At 51.1% G+C, this 15,606-nt stretch overlaps 1 protein-coding gene across 2 annotated transcripts in view; it reads left to right on the forward strand.

The window, feature by feature from the left end:
* The window catches only part of PPIL2 (peptidylprolyl isomerase like 2), a 31,614-nt gene that overhangs the window by 15,065 nt on the left and 943 nt on the right, over positions 1-15,606 (forward strand). The window contains exons 7-21 of one of the 2 annotated variants that reach the window (XM_016194014.2): positions 1,545-1,636; positions 2,364-2,453; positions 4,028-4,103; positions 4,743-4,903; positions 5,325-5,400; positions 6,112-6,218; positions 6,569-6,658; positions 7,135-7,168; positions 7,616-7,733; positions 13,788-13,844; positions 14,438-14,510; positions 14,582-14,644; positions 14,725-14,867; positions 14,969-15,078; positions 15,298-15,602. In XM_016194014.2, coding sequence (XP_016049500.1) covers positions 1,545-1,636; positions 2,364-2,453; positions 4,028-4,103; positions 4,743-4,903; positions 5,325-5,400; positions 6,112-6,218; positions 6,569-6,658; positions 7,135-7,168; positions 7,616-7,733; positions 13,788-13,844; positions 14,438-14,510; positions 14,582-14,644; positions 14,725-14,867; positions 14,969-15,065 — 1,277 coding nt within the window. In that variant the 3' untranslated portion in view covers positions 15,066-15,078; positions 15,298-15,602. Of the gene's footprint in view, positions 1-1,544; positions 1,637-2,363; positions 2,454-4,027; positions 4,104-4,742; positions 4,904-5,324; positions 5,401-6,111; positions 6,219-6,568; positions 6,659-7,134; positions 7,169-7,615; positions 7,734-13,787; positions 13,845-14,437; positions 14,511-14,581; positions 14,645-14,724; positions 14,868-14,968; positions 15,079-15,297; positions 15,603-15,606 lie in introns of those variants that run through there. The other variant, XM_060194589.1, reaches the window with a different exon arrangement.

A 15,606-nucleotide genomic window follows, 5' to 3' on the forward strand; every position in this document is an offset into this window, starting at 1 on the left:
TGACAAATCTACCACTGTTGGCAGTTATTTCCTCTACCCCCTTTGTTATTATTTTTTATTTGATAGAGACAGAACTCAAGAGGGGAGGGAGAGATAGGGAAAGAGACACCTGTAGTACTGCTTTGTCATTCATGAAGCTTCCCTCCTGCAAGTGGGGACTGGGGGCTTGAACATAGTAATGTGAATGCTTTACTGAGTATGCCACCTCCTGGTCCATTTATTTTCTCTTTTAATAAGATTTTATTTGTGAGTATGAAAGAGAGAGTGCAAGCCAGAGTTTCATCTGGCACATGTGATACTGGGCTTGAACTCATGACATCGTGCTTCTCAATCCAATGCTCCAGCCACTGTGCCGCCTCCCAGAGAGCAGACAGGTTTATTTTCAGGTGTAGCTGACTAATAGGATGATACTCATGTCTCCGTGAATCATCTCATTTTCAGACTTGGGGTTTGAGAAAGGGATGGTGTGCTGGTGAGTTCAAAGGGCAGGTTGTCCCTCTGGCACCAGTGGTGAGTGTGTTCAACCCAGCCTGCAGGTTAAAAACAGACTCAAAGCACTGAGACTGTGAGGTTAGCATCTAGGATCTTTGTGCTGGGCACTAAAGACCTCCCCCCAAGGACATTTCTTTTTTTTGGCCTCCAGGGTTATCACTGGGGCTCGGTGCCTGCACTACGAATCCACTGCTCCTGGAGGCCATTTTTTCCTATTTTCTTGCCCCTATTGTTATTACTGTTACTGTTGGCACTGATGATGATGATGATGTTGGATAGGACAGAGAGAAATCAAGAGAGGAGGAGAGATGGGCAGAGAAAGATAGACACCTACAGACCTGCTTCACCGCTTGTGAAGCGACCCCCATGCAGGTGGGGAGCTGGGGGCTCAAGCCGGGATCCTTATGCCGGTTCTTGCATTTTGCACTATGTGTGCTCATCCTGTTGTGCTACCGCCCGGCCCCACAAAGGATATTTCTTACCTGCTTTCTACCATCTGCAGTTGACCCCTGACTTGACGCAGATAACACAATGACAAAGTTTTCCTACTAGCCATAGCTAAGTAGAAGTGAGATGGGAAAGCCCAGCATGAAGGCCGCTGAGCGGGTTGCCGTGGCCAAGAAGAGGCGACCTAGAAGGCCTGAGTGAGGGAGAACACTAGCACATGCCAGTTATGTCCAGAAGGAAAGTCTCTTCTTTGTTTCCTGCTGGGGTGCGCATGTGTTGGAGGCAGAGCTGCCAGGTGTGTGGGGTGAAAGGCTGAGTAGTCTCAGTAGTTCTGGAAAAGCTGAGTGCTTAGGTGGAGAAGGAGGCGGGGGCCCAGTTGCCAGAGGGCCCAAGGAAGCTTACTCCTCCAAAAAGCCATGGGTGAGGGGCGGGAGAGCAGGAGGGTTGAGTTCCCTAATTGTGTGCGAGGTGTATGTCTCAAGCACTCACGCCCCCTACTTGACTGTCCCTCTAGGTCCCCACTCTGGGCTTCTGATACAGGGTTCTACCTCCTTCCTTAGTGTGATTTTGGCTCTTCTTCTGAATCTGCACCTGCTTGTTTCTAGGAAAGTACCATTGCCCTGTGCTGTACACAGTGTTCACCAACAACACACACATTGTGGCTGTGAGAACCACTGGCAACGTCTATGCCTACGAGGTGGGGACTTCAGGAAGTGTGTGGTGTCCGTCCAGGTTCTGTAGGCTCCAGGGAGCCCTTAGCGGAGCGCTGAGGTGCTGTGTGGCTGAGAAACCTTGGTCAGGATGCCAGCCAGGAAAAAGAATCTGCCTGTGACTTCAGCCCTGGAAACCAGCATTTCTGACTGCTGAGTGTCTGTATCCCAGGAGTCCTCTCAAGAGATCAGACTCCGAGCAGGGAACCTCTACCAGAACAGGCTCCAGGGCTGCAGGGTGGGGTCTGGGTCCCTGGCTTCTGGCAGGCTTCATGAGAAGTGGATGCCAGCTGGGGGGTGGGTGGTGGGGGAGTGTCAGCCCAGTACTCATAGCCCTCCTGTGCTGGGGAAGTGGGGTGGGAGGTTCAGGGGCAGGAATGGGGTCTGATGCTGCTTCTCAGACTAGTGTGGTGGCTTTTGGCCTGATGTGTGCAGATTAAGGGTTGGGCACTGGGAAGCTTCTTAGAGCTGCTGACTATAGTCAGTAGTTTGATAAGCGCCCTTCAAGGATTTGCTCATAGGACTGAATTTGAGCTCATCTGAGGCTCAGCAAGCTCTGCCCCTCAGTGGTGGAGCCACTGCTGTGAGCCCGTGGTGGGTCCACAGCTGTTCCCTTTTTGTACCCTCTGAATTGGCACAGCAAGTGGGCAGGCCCTGGGCTTCCCTGGCCAGAGCTGGAGGGGCAGCGCAACAGCGCACTTTCTCCTGGCTCAGGCCGTGGAGCAGCTCAATATCAAAGCCAAGAACTTCCGAGACCTGCAAACAGATGAGCCCTTCACCCGTCAGGACATCATTACCCTCCAGGTGGGTATTTCCAGCCCTGGGAGGGACAGACCCGAGCTTTTGGCAACGCTTCTCCCTTCCAGTTCACACTCCCCTGGGTCAGTGGCTGCCTCCTTGTGACCTGCCTGTCAGATCCCTGCCAGCCCCTACCTCCATCACTCCCCACTCAGCCCACCAAACTGTTGCTAGCTGCTTGCTCAGTCTGACTCTTGCATCATCCGCACCCTGGTGCCTGCCTGTGTCAGGGCCATCTCACCATGAGTGCAAGCCTGCTGCTTCTGCCAAACCCCTGACTGGGGCCTGCATGTACCTTACCTTTTAGTTCAGGACAGCCCTGTGGGTTAGGAAACCTAACAAGTTCAGGGAAACATGGACACAGAAAACTGGCAAGGATGCCGGCATGATAGTTCACTTGGGTAGTGTGCTGCTTTGCCAGGCACATATGACCCTGGTTTGAACCTGGCCTCCACTGCATTGTGGTCTCCTTCCCTCTGCCTCTCTATCTTTAAAAAAGTTGGGGGTGTGGGGTGGGGTCAGGCAGTAGTGCACCCAGTTGAGCGCATATTCTATCATACTCAAGGCAGGACCCAGGTTCAAAGCCCCCGTTCCCCACATATAGGGGGGGCAGGTGAAACAGGTCTGCCTGCAGGTGTCTCCCCCCCATTTGTCTCTGTCCTAGCCAATCAAAATAATCGGGGAACAAAGGAAAAAATGGCCACCAGGAGCAATGGGTGAATTCATAGTGAGTGCTGGCACCAATCCCCAGTGATAATCTTAGTGACAATAAAAAAGGATAAAAAATAATGAAGTGGGGGGTCGGGTGGTAGCGCAGCGGGTTAAGTGCAGGTGGCGCAAAGTGCAAGGACCGGCATAAGGATCCCGGTTCAAGCCCCCGACTCCCCACCTGCAGGGGAGTCTCTTCGCAGGCGGTGAAGCAGGCCTGTAGGTGTCTTTCTCTCCCCCTCTGTCTTCTCCTCTCTCCATTTCTCTCTGTCCTATCCAACAGCGAACGACATAAGCAACAACAATAATAACCACAACAAGGCTACAACAACAAGGCCAACAAAAGGGGGAAAATGGCCTCCAGGAGCAGTGGATTCATGGTGCAGGCACTGAGCCCCAGCAATAACCCTGGAGGCAAAAAAAAAAAAAATAATGAAGTGATCTTGTCCCTTGAAAAGGGAAAGAGCATATTCACTGTTGAGGCCCCAAGCCTTAGCGGTAACCCAGGTAGCAGTTAACAGCCTGGGCCCACTCCTTTATATAGCTTGCCCTGTGCTAACTGGACCTCAGCACACACTTGTCTCCTTGTTCTGACATGCCGTGGAGTCTGGCAGTTGGGCTGAGGGAGTCTTAGGTGGTGTGTGGGAGGCCTTGAGGTGAGTACCCTGTGACAGCCCACTGCCATCTGTCCTCTGCCTAACAGCAAGGGACGCTTATTGCTATAGCGGTTTGTGCTGTTCTCACCCCACTCCTGCCTGAGTCAGAGTCCCGTGCCTCCACTCACTGGTGGGGACCCACTGCTGGGGGTAGTCTAGAGCAGGTCCTGGCTGCGATGTTGGCTTCACTCTGCTGCCGTGTTCTGTTTGCTACAGGATCCCACCAATCTGGACAAATTCAACGTCTCCAATTTCTTTCATGTTAAGAATAACATCAAGATGATAGACCCAGGTATGTGTGAGCAGGGCTGCTCTGGATGCCTGGAGTTGCAGTGAAGTAGGTCAGTGCTCCCAGAAGTCCAGGAATTGTACTCTGGCCTAGATAAACCTTGGATATTTTGTGACAGTCGTCAGCTTTGCTCACATTGGTAGGACCACCCTGGCCCATGCCTTGCCCTTAGGGCAGATGTGAGGTGTGTACCTTGGATTGCCTTCAGATGATAGTAGCCCTGGCCACTCCTATGACCTCTGGAGAGTCTTTGGCTCTCTCTTCCCAGTCCTTAGGTGTTTGGGGCCTTCCTTTCTCCTTAGGAATCATCACTGCCCTCACTTAAGGGACAGCCAGTTTAGGGCAGGTGGCAAGAGGTGGGTCTTGTGTGGGTGGCTGCCACCATCCCCAGGGTCCTGAGGCTCAAGGCCAAGACTAGACATAGAGACCAGGACGGAAAGCAGTGGGTAGATTTGCTGTGTTCCTCAGTCTCTTTCCCCATGTCTCCAGGGCACGTTGCCTAAGGCATCACTGTAATACAGGCTGTGGTGGGCCTATTCCCTGGCCCATGGGTCTGTCGTTAACAGCTGCTTCTGTCCTGTTGCCGTCATGCACATCTGGGGAGGGTGCTCAGCTGCTTAGGGCCCCTCTATTTTTCTGTAGATGAAGAAAAGGCCAGACAGGACCCATCTTACTATTTAAAAAATACAAATGCTGAGACTAGAGAGACCCTGCAAGAGCTCTACAAGGAGTTCAAGGGGGATGAGATCCTGGCAGCCACCATGAAGGCTCCTGAGAAAAAGAAGGTGGACAAATTGAATGCCGTGAGTAGATGTAGGACCAGCACCAGCTTCTCTGGGTTGTCCTGGGATGGGACTGGGACACATGTAGTACTTACGTTAGTGTATGAGTTCTGCCAGGTCAGCCATCACCTAGCCCTGGGTCTTCCATTTTTCTCCTGAGTAAAAATACATTTACCTTAGAGGCTTCATACCTTTAAAAAGAAACTAGAGTATCCTGGAAGGTGGCACAGTGACTAGGGCACTGTGATTCCTGCCGTCACATGTGCCAGAGCACCACTGTACCACTTAACTATGGTGCAAGGCATGTTCTCGGCTGCTGAGCCCTGAGGGAGAGCTTCAGGAAGGGGCATCCTGGCAGGGTCTGAACGGGGGTTGCTGGGCCATGCTCCTGCTCTCTTGTATCTCTGCACCCTGCTGAATGTCACTGGGGTTTTCTTGGCAGGCTCACTACTCCACCGGGAAGGTCAGCGCCTCCTTCACCTCCACTGCCATGGTTCCTGAGACCACACATGAAGCAGGTAAGTCCCGGCACCTCAGCCACCAGCAATGCCACTTGACGAGGCAAAGGGTGGGGCTCCTCTTTGCCCTCCTCAGCTTTGCTTTTTTTTTTTTTTTGCCACCAGGGTTACCACTGGGGCTTGGTGCTTATATAATAAGTTCACTGCTGCTCCCCCCCCCCCTTTCTAATAGAGACTGAAAGAAATAGGGAGAGACACACCTGCAGCACTGTTCACCACTCATGCAGATGCGGACCAGGGGCTTGAACCCAGGTTCTCACACATGGCAAAGCAAAAGCTCCAAGTGGCACCCAGTTCAGGCCCTTCTGAAAGTGCATTTGAGGATACTAAGGGCTCTGTCGGGCAGGACAGCTGTCCCACTGCATCTGCTCAACTCCTTGGCATCTATACAGGCTGCCCATGGGCACCTCAGCCCTCCACTGAGGCTTTCCGGCATCTTTCCTAAGCCCTTTTCTCTCATATCCTGTCAGCGCCCCCCCCCCCCCCCCAACGCCTGCCTGCCTTCATGCACTTTCAGCGTCCTCCTTTCCCTTAACTGCCCCTTGCACCTGTGACTGGCTCTTCCTGCCACTTGTGTTCTCAGGCAGAGCTCAGACTCTGCCAGCTGGGCCATGCCACGGCTGGGTGGTTGGTATCTGAGTCTGAGTGCCGGGCTGACATGGGGCCACTCCAGCATGAGTGCAGCCCTGGAGCTTGGGCCTCTGCTTTCAGCCGCCATTGATGAGGACGTACTACGCTACCAGTTTGTGAAGAAGAAGGGCTACGTGCGGCTGCACACCAACAGGGGCGACCTCAACCTGGAGCTGCACTGTGACATGGTGGGTGTCATGCCCCGTCGCCCAAGGAGGGGCCTTCTGGGCCTGAATACAGAATCAACCCTGCCCCCAGGAGGTAGTGCCCTTCCCCAGCAGGGAGGTTGTCAGCACCTATTCGCTTGTCCTTAGCTGTGCCCTGAGCAGGACGCACATTCCCTTCACAGGAGGGGGTGGCAGGTGCTCCGATGTCTCCCATTTCATGTCTCCCCTGTGTCTCATGATGCGAGTCACGGTGATGGCTAGTGCCCTGTCATTTGGCCTCATCAGCTGGGCTACTAGCCACCTGCTTTCATGTGACAAGGACTTTCCCATCCACTACTGCTTGCCTCAGAAATGTCTGGGTGATTTTTCAGACACCAAAAACCTGTGAAAACTTCATAAAGCTCTGTAAGAAGCAGTATTACGACGGCACCATCTTCCACAGATCCATCAGGAACTTTGTGGTGAGCGACGGGGGTTGGCACTGACTAAAGCCTAGGGGAGGATAGAGCTGAGTGGCACTGGGCAGATCAGCTGCATCCTGTCTTGCCTCTGAGTTTTTTTTTTTTTTTTTTTTTATTGTTTATTATCTGTCTTTATTGGATAGAGACAGTCAGAAACCAAGAGGGCAGGAGGAGATAGGGACAGAGAAAGAGACACCTGCAGCACTGCTTCCTGCTTCACCACTCGTGAAGCGTTCCCCCTACAGGTGGGGACTGAGGGGGCTCTGAGCTTTTTAGGGAGCTCTCAGGCTGGTCCCTTGGGTCCCCAGCCTAACCACATTCAGCTCGTGCAGATAGGTGGCCTGGGAAGGGTCCTCACCAAGAGCTGGGACCCTCACGGTGCCCTCCTGGTGGATGGGGGCATTCATCATTTGGCGAATGATGGGCGGTGGCAGCCCAGGGGCACCACTTGTTCACTGGCTTTATTGTTCTTGCAGATCCAGGGTGGCGACCCCACTGGCACAGGCACAGGTAAGTGGTGCTGCTGGGAGAGTCTGCACCACAGGTGTGCGCGCCCCTCAGTTTCTCACATCAGATTGGGAAGCCCAGTGGTAGATGGGAGAGTGGCACTTGTACCCTCCTCCCAGGACCTACAGGGCACCACCTTTACAGGCAATGAAGGGAGGCACCAGGGGGCTGCAGCACAGGCTTGGTGGGCTCAGCACCGGACCCCTGGCTGTCTTCTTGCCACCTCAGCCAGTCGGCCCTTTGGCACATTCTTTGTGCTGTGAGTAGTGATGATCTGTGACCAGGGCCCTTTTCCTACCTTCTGGGCCTTGGTCAAGGCTGCCCTCTAGTGTCCCCACCTCAGATACAGTCCCAAGAGTGCCCAGTGTCCTTGTAGACTTGAGAGATTTCTGGGACTGGGCTGCTTCCTGTTGAGTGTTCTTGTTGCCAGCCCTGCTCTTTCTCTTTCAGGTGGGGAGTCATACTGGGGAAAACCCTTCAAAGATGAGTTCCGGCCCAACCTCTCACACACTGGTCGGGGTATCCTCAGCATGGCCAACTCAGGACCCAACAGCAATAAGTCTCAGTTGTGAGTTTCCTAGGTGGTCGGGCTAGTTGGGGCCTCAGGGTCCTGACCCTGAGCTCTCAGCTTCTCCCTAGCAGTAGTGCTCAGCTGTCTGGTGCTGACACATGCTCTTGAAAAATCCAGAAAGAAAAGTGATGGTCAGGGCTGGGTGATGGCAGCTTCATAAACAATGGAACTGCTGTAGGTGTCATTCTTGCTCCCTGCACCCCATCCCCCTTAATTTTTTCCCGATGGGGAAAAAAAATGTTTGCTGGGAGCAGTGGGGTCATAATCATGTAGGCACTGAAGCCCAGCAATGACCTTGTTGGCAGTAGAATGAGTACAACAATAGTTCAGGTGGGGGCTACCCTCATTCTTCAAGCTGGGACCCTGATGCCTCAGGTGTGGAAGTCTTGCACCACCATTATGCAGTCGCCCCAGCCTCACTGATTACTTATTGCCACCAGGGTTATCACTGGGGCTTAGTGCCTGCACAGTGGCTCCACTGTTCCTGGTGGCCACTCCCCCCCCCCCCCCTTTTCTTTGATAGTAGGGTTGGGGGAATGAAAAGAAAGGAGAAGAAAACCCACAACACTGCTCTACCACTCATGGAGCTACCCCCCTGCAGATGGGACCTGCGGCTTGAACCTAGGTCCATGCACTTTATGTACCACTGCCCAGCCCCCACCCTTTTTGGATCTACTATTTACTGTCTCAGTTTACTTGAAGATTTTACATAAGAATTTGATAACACCTTGTTGGCCCTCTAATTGGAGGGATGTGATATCTACATTTGGATTAGTAGTTATGCATGACTTTTTATCTGAGAATGTGACTTGATTTGCCTGTGGACATATTTTATATCTTTTATTGTGATAGTTGCCTTCCTGGATATAGCTACTCCTTTACGTTGTTACAGTTTGTGATAGCTTTGTAAATGTATTTTTTGGGTTGTAGATGATTATTGTGTATGGAGAGAAAAATATACTTTTATCAAATTGTAATTTGGCTAGCCTTGGATTTTCTTATATTATAGGACAGAGAAATTGAGGGGGGTGGATAGAGAGAGGGAGGGATACCTGTAGCTCCACTTCACCACTTGTGAAGCTTCCCCCCTGCAGGTGGGGACCACGGACTTGAACCTGGGTCCTTGCACATGGTGACAGGTGCACTCCTGCCCTGCCCCTGGCCTTGGATTTTATAGATGTTCATATGTCTGGTGTGCCAGTCATCTCGGTGTTGGCCTTGTGAGGGCAAAGTGGTGGCACCCTCCCAAGGGACACACTGCTCTGTCCTCTGCCATCTGCCCACCATTGTAGTGGGCCTGCTCTTGTAGGGGATACTGCAGTTTCTGGCCCTTTTCTTTTTCTTTCTTTCTTTTTTTTTTTTTAAGAATTTATTCATTTATTCATGAGAGAGATAGGAGGAGAGAAAGAACCAGACATCACTCTGGTACATGTGCTGCCGGGGATCGAACTCATGACCTCATGGTTGAGAATCCTGTGCCTTATCCACTGCGCCACCTCCCGGACCACTCTGGCCCTTTTCTGGTCCCAGCTATTACAGCACTTAGGCTCATGTATCGCTCCTGAAAATTGTGTTGGTACCACATTGTGTTAGCCTTTCCTTCACTTTGTCCTAGAGGAACCCCAGGCCAGCCCTTGGTCCTGTCTGACTCGGCTGTGCTGGTTGGGTGCCCTGAGCACAGCCCGGCTGGACTCATTGAAGTCACGTGGAGCTGAGTGCTTCAAGTCAGGGCCTCCCCGGCATGGAGCATGTGGGAATGGATGCACACTTGGGATCAGCGCCTGCGCCTCTCCACTCCTGGTGTCTGCTCTTTCTGGTCCATCAAAGTCCTTGTTTTTGTTAGCGGCTCATGTAATTACTTCAGTTTCTATCTTTTCTATCTTTAGTTGTTTCTTGCTGTTTTGTCTACTTTTTTTTTTTTGCCTCCAGGGTTATTGCTGGGGCTCAGTGCCTGCACTACAAATCCTGGAGGCCATTTCTTCCCACTTTGTTGCCCTTGTTGTTACCCTTGTTGTTGTCATTATTATTGTTGTTGTTGTTGGATAGGACAGAGAGAGGAGGAGAGATAGACACCTGCAGACCTGCTTCACCACCCATGGGGTGAAGCGCAGGTGGGAAGCTGGGGGCTCGAACCGGGATCCTTACGCCTGTCCTTGCACTTGGTGTGACGTGCGCTTAATCTGTTGCACTACCGCCCGACCCCGTCTACTTTCTTTCTTAATTCATTTTTTTTTTTTTTTCATTTTGAGGAACTTCAGTCTCACATGATTGAATGGGTCCCAGATCAGTTTTTTCATTCATTTCATTTCCGAGAATGGGAGAGAAGCTGTAGCACTTCTGTGTAGCTCTTACACCTTAACTGGTGAGCTCTGACTGCCACACCTGTTATTTATTTCTAATTTCTTTTTTTTAATATTTATTTTATTTATTTATTCCCTTTTGTTGCCCTTGTTGTTTTATTGTTGTAGTTATTATTGTTGTTGTCGTTGTTGGATAGGACAGAGAGAAATGGAGAGAGATGGGGAAGACAGGGAGGAGGAGAGAAAGATAGTCACCTGCAGATCTGCTTCACCGCCTGTGAAGCGACTCCCCTGCAGGTGGGGAGCCGAGGTTCGAACCGGGATCCTTATGCCGGTCCTTGTGCTTTGCGCCACCTGCGCTTAACCTGCTGCGCTACAGCCTGACTCCCCTTATTTCTAATTTCTAAGAGGTCATTTATCCCCTCTTTTGTTGCCCTTGTTGTTGTAGTCTTATGGTTATTATTGTTATTGTTGATGTCATTCGTTGTTGGATAGGACAGAGAGAAATGGAGAGAAGAGGGGGAGAGACAGACACCTGCAGACCTACTTCACCGCCTGTGCAGCGACTCCCTTGCAGGTGGGGAGCCAGGGGCTCAAACCAGGGGCCTTATGCTGGTCCTTGTGTTTTGTGCCATGTGTGCTTAACCTGCACGTGCCACACAGCTTAACCTGCTGCGCTACCTACCGCCCACCCCCTTTGCTTTTACTTTAATGATACAGAGAGGGAGAGATACCAGCACTGTTCAGCTCTGGTTTATGGTGGTGCTGTGGATTGAACCTGGGATTTTGGAGCCTCAGGCATGAAAATCTTTGCATAACCATTTTTTAAAAAATATTTATTTATTCCCTTTTGTTGCCCTTGTTGTAGTTATTATTGTTGTTATTGATGTCATTGTTGTTGGATAGGACAGAGAGAAATGGAGAGAGGAGGGGAAGACAGAGAAGCAGAGAGAAAGACACCGACAACAACGACATCAATAACAACAATAATGATCACTACAACAATAAAATGACAAGGGCAAAAAAAAATTTTTTTTTAAAAGGCAACAAAAAGGAAAATTAATTTAAAAAAAAAAAAGCTTTCTCCCTTTTGCCGCCTGCCGAGCCCAGTTCCATACTTTGCTTTTTCACCACTGAAGGTGTCGTGTTGAGAGTGCATTCCTGTCTGCTGCTGGCTAGAAGGCATATCCGTTACCATCTTCCTAGCTAAAGGTTAAGGTGGGAGTTTACCTCTAGTTTTTGTTGGGGATTGAAGCGGGGCTCCCTTCTATTACTACTTTTTAAAATATTCATTTATTCCCTTTTGTTGCCCTGGTTTTATTGTTGTGGTTATTATTGTTACTGTTGTTATTGATGTCGTTGTTGCTGGACAGTACAGAGAGAAATGGAGAGAGGAGGGGAAGACAGGGAGGGGGAGAGAAAGACAAACAAACACCTGCAGACCTGCTTCACCGCTTGTGAAGCAGCTCCCCTACAGGTGGAGAGCCAGGGGCTTGAACCGGGATCTTTATGTAGGTCCTTGCACTTTGCACCACATGTGCTTAACCCGCTGCGCTACTGCCCGACTCCCTTCTATTACTACTTTTTTTTTTATTATTTATTTCCCCTTTTGTTGCCCTCCCCCCCTTTTTTAATTTTTGATGTCGGCGTTGTTGGATAGGACAGAGAGATGGAGAGAGGGGAAGACAGAGAGGGGGAGAGAAAGATAGACACCTGCAGACCTACTTCACCGCCTGTGAAGCGACTCCCCTGCAGGTGGGGAGCCGGGGGCTCAAACTGGTATGCTTACACCGGTCCTTGTGCTTTGCACCACGTGCGCTTAACCTGCTGTGCTACCGCCCAACCCCCTTATTACTACTTTTAAGTTGTCCATAAACTGTTGAGTTGGTGTATCTTTTTGACTATTTTATGAATTCTCTGACAGTAGTTGCCAGAGGTTTTGCTTGGGTCGTTACAGATCTAATTTTAGACTGTAATTTTTCTTTTGTGGAAATGGGGCCTCACAGAGGCAATTTCACTGCTCCGGATTGTTGTTCAGAGAGAGGCATTCTGGTAACCCAGCACCTCTTATGGGCTCGGTCCTGGATCTCCCTGGCGTTAGGGAAACTATACTTCATTACCTTTCCCTTTCATTCTTATTGATGGGGCTTGGTAATGTCACTGTGAATCCACTGCTCCTGGCAGCCACCACCACCCCCCCCCCCCCCCCCGCCACATCCATTTTGTTTAATTGGGTAGAGGGAAAGGCACCTTGTGACCTGCTTCATTTCTTATGAAGTGTCCTTGTTGCAGGTGGAGAGCAGGGGTTCAGACTTTTTCTACATTTTCCTCCAGGTTTATTTCATTTTCCTGAAGCTCACTGGTGTTGGACATTAGCAGGAGAGATGTAGACAAGCGGCGTGGTTTCAGTCTACACTACACTGGCCTTCTCTGGTGGGAGTGGGCGGGTTCTGAAGGAGTGCAGGCCTGGTCGGTTGGCTAATGCAGGTTAAGTGTTCATCTCTCACTGTGTGGGGGCTACTGGGCATGTGGGTAGCTCCTGAGTCACGCAGGGCAGCCTGCCTGTGCCTTCACAGTCCCTTGCAACTTGACAGACCTGAGGCTTTTGCCTCCATGTCTGTGATAAAGAACCAGAGCATCACTCTGGCATAGATAGTGTGGCTGGCTGGGAATCAGACTCAGGGACACCCCATCCACTGCTTAACTTCCCAGCCTCCTTTTTCTTTCTCCTCATTGTTTGGATGCTATGTCTTCTCTCTAAATAATCTACTTGAAGTCTACAGTTATCCTTAATATCTCCAACACCTCCCAAACAAGAACCTTCCAGTCACCCTGGCTAGGTATTTTAACTCCAGCCTTTTTGGGGTACCTAATCAGATATTACAGTTTTCTTAGCTTTTATGTTTGTCCCTTCTATCTATAGCAACATTTTAATTTTTTTATATTTGTTTACTTTCCCTTTTGTTGCCCTTGTTTTTTTATTGTTGTTGTTATTGATGTCGTCGTTGTTAGATAGGACAGAGAGAAATGGAGAGAGGAGGGGAAGACAGTGAGGGGGAGAGAAAGACTGATATATCAATGTTTTTACATTCCTTCCGAGTCTTTTTTTTTTTTTTTTTTTTTAATATTTATTTTCCCTTCTGTTGCCCTTGTTTTATTGTTGTAGTTATTATTGTTGTTGATGTCATCGTTGTTGGATAGGACAGAGAAATGGAGAGAGGAGGGGAGACAGAGAAGGGGAGAGAAAGATAAACACCTGCAGACCTGCTTCACCACCTGTGAAGCTACTCCTCTGCAGTTGGGGAGCTGGGGGCTTGAACCGGGATCCTTACTCCAGTCCTTGTGCTTTGCACCACATGCACCACATGAGTTTAACCTGCTGCGCTACCACCCGACCCCCCACCCCTCATCTGAGTCTTTTTTGCTTCAACAGGCTTCTAAGAGATGGGGCCAGTTTCCACTCCCCTGCCCCCCATACCGATGCCTCTCCAGGGCAACTGTGGACGGAGCTGGGCTCATGGCTCACTTACACTCCCTCACTGGTTGGCTGTGCTTGGGGCCTTCTGTGAGCTAGAGACCTCAGCCATTGGTACAGCCTCGGTGGTAGGCAGGGGTGGGGACTGCTTACACATGCATACAGGTCTCCCCAGCTTCCAGGAGCAGGCTTGGGGGGCTGATCGTGGCAGCAGTCCTTGGCAGGCTGGGCAGGGAAGCCCACAGACTCTTACCAGGACTCTTCCTCTCTCCCTAGCTTCATCACCTTTCGCTCTTGCGCTTACTTGGACAAGAAGCACACCATCTTTGGGAGGTAAGAGAACCTTGTGGGAGGTTTGGGGTATTAACACAGGCAGCTTCCCTCTCCCTTGGGGACCCTGCCTCTTTACCCCTCCCCCCCCACCTGCCATGCTTGTTAGCCCTCGCTTTTGTAGATGTTAGAAATGGGAACTTGGGCATGGGGAGCTTTGCCTCTCCAGCCTCATCCTGCAGTCCTTCTGGGGCCCTGCTCACAAGGGGTCAGTCACAGCTTCTCACCCAGAGGTTAACAAATTTTCCTTGTACCACAAGAGTTGCTACAGACAGCACAGATACCAAGGGTGTGACTATCAATAAAATTTTGATGACTTGTGGTCTGGGAGGTGGCGCAGTGATAAAGCTTTGGACCCTCAAGCATGAGGTCCCAAGTTTGATCCCCGGCAGCACATGTGCCAGAATGATGTCTGGTTCTCTCTTTCTCCTATTTCTCATAAATAAACTCTTTTAAAAAAAGAAAATATGAGCTCTTGCCTTTAAAAAAAAATTTTTTTTTTTTTGATGGCCACTGAAAATTGTGTGTTTGTTGCCTGGCACCTGCTGTTGGGGGTGGCTCCAGGGGTGTTCAGTGACAGCCCAGTCCTTCCACAGGGTTGTTGGAGGCTTTGACACACTGACTGCCATGGAAAATGTGGAGAGTGACCCCAAAACTGACCGCCCTAAGGTATATGGCCGGGGGGGGGGGGGAGTGCCACCTGCTGCCAGCCCTGCTCACTGCCTGCCCTCTGTTGCCAGGAGGAGATCCGCATTAACTCCACCACTGTCTTTGTGGACCCTTACGACGAGGCAGATGCTCAGGTGAGAGCAGTTGGTGTGGGGAGGATTATGGGCTACTCTGCTGGCTCAGGTGCTTGGCTCAGTGCTCTGCTCTGCCGTAGATTGCCGAGGAACGAAACAAGACAGAGGTCAAGGAGGAGCCGCTCGAGAGCACAGTAAAGGCAGGGAGCCAGCCCAAGGCGGGGAACCAGGGCCCCCAGACATACCGGCAGGGAGTGGGCAAGTACATCAACCCGGCAGCCACGTAAGCGGAGAGGGGGCCTCAGTACAGGCTAAAGGAACTGGGGGTCTGCGTGGGGGTTTGGAGGTGGTACCCCCATAGCAGCAGGGTCTGGTTTTTTCTAGGAAACGTGCAGCAGAGGAGGAATCATCAACCAGTGCAGCTCCCCCCGTGGCCAAGAAGAAGCCTAGCCGAGGGTTTGGGGACTTCAGCTCGTGGTAGAACTAACTGGGAGGTAGAGTCCTGGCACTTGTCTCCTGCCCTTTGGCTATGGCACAGTGAATCTGGTCTGATGCTCACATCCCCTTTCTTGCCCCGGGAGCCCACAGGCTCCCTTGTTCCTCATCCAGTGCAGGATTGCCTGGGGGGTCTGGACCAAGAACATGGTCTGGGGTGGGGTGGGGGGTCTTCCTGGAGTGCAGCTTTGGACTCTCGTTTTCCCACTCTCATTCAGAAGTACATGAATCATGGCTAAAAGGTTCTCAGACCCCAGACCTTCTGAGCTGTAGACTCCGCAGTGGTGGGACTCCTCGCTAGAGCTTTGCAACTCTTCTGCCACCTTGTGCCTGGGCTCCCTGGGGCCCACTTACTTGCCACCCAGGACCATGAGTCAAAGACAGCCCCTCTGTGCCTGCTCTGGTCTTCACCCCACTCAGGATGGTGATGAGGCCAGTGACCTGTTTCCTAACTTCAAGATCCCCTCCTGGGGCCCCACTTGCTATTAAATGTCTAAAAACAAAAAACCGTATTTGCCTGCCATTTC

Source organism: Erinaceus europaeus, chromosome 1 (assembly GCF_950295315.1).
Source record: "Erinaceus europaeus chromosome 1, mEriEur2.1, whole genome shotgun sequence".
Classification (NCBI taxonomy): domain Eukaryota; kingdom Metazoa; phylum Chordata; class Mammalia; order Eulipotyphla; family Erinaceidae; genus Erinaceus; species Erinaceus europaeus.